This window comes from Phoenix dactylifera, chromosome 9 (assembly GCF_009389715.1).
Source record: "Phoenix dactylifera cultivar Barhee BC4 chromosome 9, palm_55x_up_171113_PBpolish2nd_filt_p, whole genome shotgun sequence".
Classification (NCBI taxonomy): Eukaryota; Viridiplantae; Streptophyta; class Magnoliopsida; order Arecales; family Arecaceae; genus Phoenix; species Phoenix dactylifera.
Genome location: NC_052400.1, coordinates 6,885,895 through 6,890,643, shown reverse-complemented (window position 1 = coordinate 6,890,643; position 4,749 = coordinate 6,885,895). Strand labels below are relative to the sequence as shown.

The 4,749-nt window shown below is 36.6% G+C and overlaps 1 protein-coding gene across 5 annotated transcripts; it reads right to left on the bottom strand.

Moving 5' to 3' along the window:
- Nucleotides 1-341: 341 nt before the first annotated feature.
- Nucleotides 342-4,275, bottom strand: LOC103717019 (protein TIFY 9-like). Of its 5 annotated transcripts, none has more exons than XR_605629.4 (6): nt 4,027-4,272; nt 3,789-3,948; nt 3,621-3,699; nt 3,428-3,542; nt 2,507-2,752; nt 342-690 (listed from the first exon to the last, which is right to left on the bottom strand). XR_605629.4 is itself a non-coding variant. In XM_039129913.1 (6 exons), the coding sequence occupies exons 1-6, from the start codon at nt 4,049-4,051 to the stop codon at nt 603-605; spliced, it is 591 nt and encodes a 196-aa protein (XP_038985841.1). In that variant the 5' UTR covers nt 4,052-4,275; the 3' UTR covers nt 342-602. The 5 variants fall into 5 exon arrangements, 4 of the variants coding, with proteins under 4 accessions (XP_038985841.1, XP_038985842.1, XP_008803467.1 ...); XM_039129913.1 differs by having other exon boundaries at nt 2,692-2,815; nt 4,027-4,275; XM_039129914.1 differs by having other exon boundaries at nt 342-658; nt 2,692-2,815; nt 4,027-4,274.
- Nucleotides 4,276-4,749: the final 474 nt, after the last annotated feature.

Below are 4,749 nucleotides of genomic sequence, written 5' to 3'. Positions count from 1 at the left end.
TTAGTCCAACAGTTGCGAGTAGCGAAAACGAGCGGTGCCAAAATGGAGGGAAGAGAAGAAGAGGAGGCATTTGGGGCCATATAGAAAGGATCTATATATAGGAAGAGTATGGATCATCCGTCCCACGTGAAAGAAAAAAAAAATGGGTACGTGAATTTTTTTTAAAAAATATAAGTGCAAGAGTAAGATTGTGATGAACAATAGATTTGTCATGACATTTACTAAAATAAATCTATTGTTACATTTATAAATATAACAAAAATATAGTATTTTGATGTTAATAAAAAGCGTCATAACAGAAATTGCGAAGGCATACCCCCAGCGAAGTTGATGGATAAATGTAGTAAAACAAAGTACTTGTACTGATCCTTTTTTTGAAACATCAAATAGACCACATTGTTGTAGTGACTCGGTACCAGATATTCTTTTAATTAAAGATACAATTTTGAGTCTACTTAAATTGTACCAGCATGCCCTTTTTACATGTATGTATAACAGAAAATCTCAAGTAAACCCCCAAACAAACCCATAGATCATTGTTCTTAGGAACTTTAGGATAAGAAAAGTGCAGAGAAGTCCCTCGTGATTGCCTAGACATATAGTTAGGCAGCTATTATTGTCTTTGTCTCCTTCACCAATGCCGTGCTCACTTCACGCTCTGCCTTTTTGTAAAGTTGCCACACGGTCAGCCTACATGCACAAAAAAAAGAGTTGGGACATAGTTATCTTCTTTCAAACTGGATATAATTTTCTAAAGCTGATACATTGAATCTTCATTAGCAGGCGACACAAGACTCCCTCACCACATCATGTAGGCTTATGGACCCACACTTAAAAGAAATGGGACTTCAATAGATCTGAAAAGTTATAGTTAACGCTCCAAATGAGCAATTATGTTGATCTCTATAAGGCTTCTATTTCAGACATTAGCTTCATCTAACAGTAAGTTTTATACATGCAAAACAAATCGCACGACTTAATGCTCTCATCCTTTGTGATATTAGGGTAGGTAGAATCCATTCCTAAACCACAATAGAAGCCTACATGACCATGCCCTAGTCGATATAAGTGCTCTGTGGAGTGGATTTTGACTCGAAGGTTATCTCTAAGAGTGCTAATGCTTAAGTATCTAACCTGTTTAACTTATTTCAAGTCATTCTAGATCGAACTAGATTACCTATTTAATAAACTGGTCATATTTGGATATGGACTTTTGATATTAAATAGGTCAAGTTCAAATTGGTAGATTTTTCATGTATCATGTATCCGACCTGATCCGTATCTTATTCGACCTAACCTAATTGCCGCCCTTACTTATCTCTAACAGGAAGTCTAAGTTGATCAGACATAAGTTCCGCTATTATACACCACACACATACACACCAAAAAAAAAAGGAAGAAGAAAAAGAGTAAAAAATAAGATAAAAAGTAAGAGTTAAGAGTTTTAATTCAAAATGTTGGTTGGGTAAAAGAAGATCCAACATGTTCATCTAAGAAAGTTTGTATCCTCTACAGATCAAGATTGAACTGGAAAAGTCAAATTATCAATCACTAACTATCCATATATCATGGGAAGGGCAAGCAAATATACAAGCCAAGGATAGCATGGAGCATGCTGCATGGGCTGATGATTGATAACTATATCTTTCATCTAGCTCAATCTGGGATTGCGAGGGGACCTGCACTCGAACCCCTGAATCTTAATTTTTAGCCTCAAACTGATCGTAGAGTCCTATTCATGCCAAAAGGACAAGACTAAGGGGTCTAAATCGGAATCATCTCCCATTGGGGTTGTACTATATAGGTTTGATTCACAACTGGACCATCTCCAGCACTCCTTTGGACCACAGAGGATCCTAACTCCATGAATATTTTAATGTATCCCAAACTAAGACCCAAATTTCAAATGCATCAGATATTTAAGAAATATATTATAAATAAGTTGTTGGTTGATGGGGGACAAAAAAAAAATAATTAGAAACAAGTTGGGCATCGTTTTGGGTATTTGAATCTGGCACGTAATGTACGTACACGTAATGTACGTACGTGCACAGCTCAATTATTAATCGCATGCTAAAAGCATTGTAATGAAAAATAATTAATTTAATAAAACATCCTCAACGAACCTTCCAAAGTCAAGACTGTAATTTATAAGAAGTTGCAAAACTTATCCACTAATATAAAGAGTAAATAATTTTAAAAAAATGAAACCACTAGTTAAACGTTGTCGGCATTATAAATTAAAAAAAAAAACTAATATTTTAAATATTATTCCTTATATTTTAAATCCAAAATTTTGTCTTAGTCTTTTCAGTCTCTTGTTTACATTTTCACCAATAAAGTCAAAATTAATAAATTAATTGGAACAGTCGTTGTCCGAGCCCACTGTCGTAGAAAACTCAAGTAGTTTCAAAAATATTAAGATTTTGTGATTTTCTGATAAATTTCAGGAATTTTTATCTTTTGGAACTGTGGAAATGAAAAAGAACGGAGAATGTTCACCTACGTTTACCAACGACGACGGGAGAGCAGCGAACGACGACCCACGCGCCGCGTCGAGAAGCAGGGAGGACATAAAAAGGAGGATGACGGGGGGAGGTATTTATTTGTTAGCACGGGAGCACTCCCAAATCGAATTAAAAGAAGGAGAGGAAAGACCTCACAAGCAACGGAGAGCAAAGCCATGCATACCTTTCCTTCCGCTTGGCAAAGAAGCGCTCTAATGACTTCTTCCTGGCGATAGGCAGGAGCTCTGCTTCCAATAGTACCCGTTTCAGATACCACACATCACTTTCCCCACCATCATATATTAATGCTTTAATCATCGTATGTAGAGTATGAGCCAGTGATTTAACCCCAAACTTATATATATATATATATATATATATATATATATATATATATATATATATACATACAACTGTTTGTGTACCGTAACACCATGTTCTCTCTTCTATGTGAGCAAGCTTGAGAAAGTTTTCGGGACTCATTTAGTTCGAGAAAAAAGAAAATTATTAAAATATTGTTTTATAAAATAGATGTATGATATTTAGAAAAATAATTTTTACATATTTAATTGGTGAAAAATGATATATTTTGGAGTAGCTTATATTTGGTTGAGCTTGTATAAAATACCTATTATATTTTTAATACAAAATACCTTATCACATTTTATCTAAAAGCTTAAAATAATTTTGAAAAAATAGTAAAGATTAGACTCTCTCATATTCCATATGATTTTTTTATAAAAAATCAAAAAAATATTTTTATAAAAAAAATTACTTTTTTTATCTCTTTTGTTCTGAAAATTTTAACCAAAAATAGGAATTTTTTTTAATATTTTTCTATTAACGCCACTTTTCCCCTCCACTTCGCTAACCAAACGAATCCTTGCAAATATGCAATAGTTTTGAAAAAGCTGGCTCACCTCCGTTTAGTTTCACCAGTAGATCCTCTTGGTGACCTGACGCCGACGTCGGATCGGACGCTTCCACGACGCCGCCGACGTTCCCTTTCTCCGCCAGCTTCAGTATAGTTTCCGCCTAGACCGAAAGAAAATTCCAAGTACTACTTATAGAAGCGCAAGGCGAAAAAGATGGAAGGGAAATGTTTCAGCGAACCTTATCTTGAGGAAGATCGAAGACGGCGACCGTGCCGTTGTAGAAGATAGTTAACGGCGCCGTCCCCTTGGAACCCGATCTACAACAACGAGGCATTCCTATTTTTAGTTATTGCTAGTTGATGATATTGAAGAATTTGCACTAAGATCTTCTAGATAACGGAGTCACCTGAAAGCAGAGGTCATCACCGGCAGCGGCGCAGTAGCATGCCGGAAGGCGGCGGCTCCCGGCGGCGATCTCGCCTCCGGTCCGCCCTTCGCCGCCGTGCCGGAGGTGATGACGCTCCTCAGTAGCTCCGGGTTTATCCGCGAGATCGCACCCTGGATCCCTGTAACCGAAGAAGAGGATATCAGAGAGCCCAAATGAGAGAGGAGAAGAGAGGGATTTAGAGAGATTCGAGGGAGACCTCGGAAGGAGTTCTTGCGCTCCATGGCGGTGGGTTTGGGGGGCCTTCCTGCTCTCGGTGCTGAGAAAATCCAGGACAGTGATGGCTTTCGACGCGGCTAATTAGTTGGGGTGTTTGTTGAGATGGGGAAGAGGGAGAGGGGAGCAGAGATTCCAATAAGCTTTGTCTAAACAAAGACGCACGAGGAAAATGGGGGGTGCGACTCGTGCCGTGCGCCAGGGGGGGAAGTAAGAAAGGAAAGTGCGGCAGCTAAAACCCCCACGCCATCCACGGGTTTTTTTTTTTCTGCGCTTCTCTAAATCGGCCATTTATAAAAGAAGAGAGAGAGTGGTATGTTTTTACCCTTTCCCTTAACAGAAAATCACAAAAATCCGGCTAAAGCACAAGGTGTTTAGGTAGTCTCTAAATCGAATATTTTTACTTTCATAAAATACTTATTTTATTATTTTTTTTATTTTTATATATGTAACTACATTATCTAATAATATTAAAAAATTAACGGTTTCAAATTAAAATAATTAAAATATTTTTAATAGGTAAATGTGTAAAAAGAAACATTTATATGGCGATCGTGATGGAGGACAAAAAAAATAACTTCAAAATTTATTTTATTATTAATTAAAATAAATATGGTTTTTATTAATGGTGTTAAAAAACTGTTATATTAGGCGCATTTGTGCAAAAATAGTGTTTTAGAAGAGTATAAAAATAAATATAAATTTT

Coding starts and splice junctions, on each gene's coding strand:
- LOC103717019 (XM_039129913.1), bottom strand. CDS start 4,051: ATGGAGCGCAAGAACTCCTTCCGAG. Junction 2,816..3,427: donor ACTGGTGAAACTAAACGGAG/GTGAGCCAGCTT, acceptor CGATGATTAAAG/CATTAATATATGATGGTGGG. Junction 691..2,691: donor TTTGCCAAGCGGAAGGAAAG/GTATGCATGGCT, acceptor TTGTGCATGTAG/GCTGACCGTGTGGCAACTTT.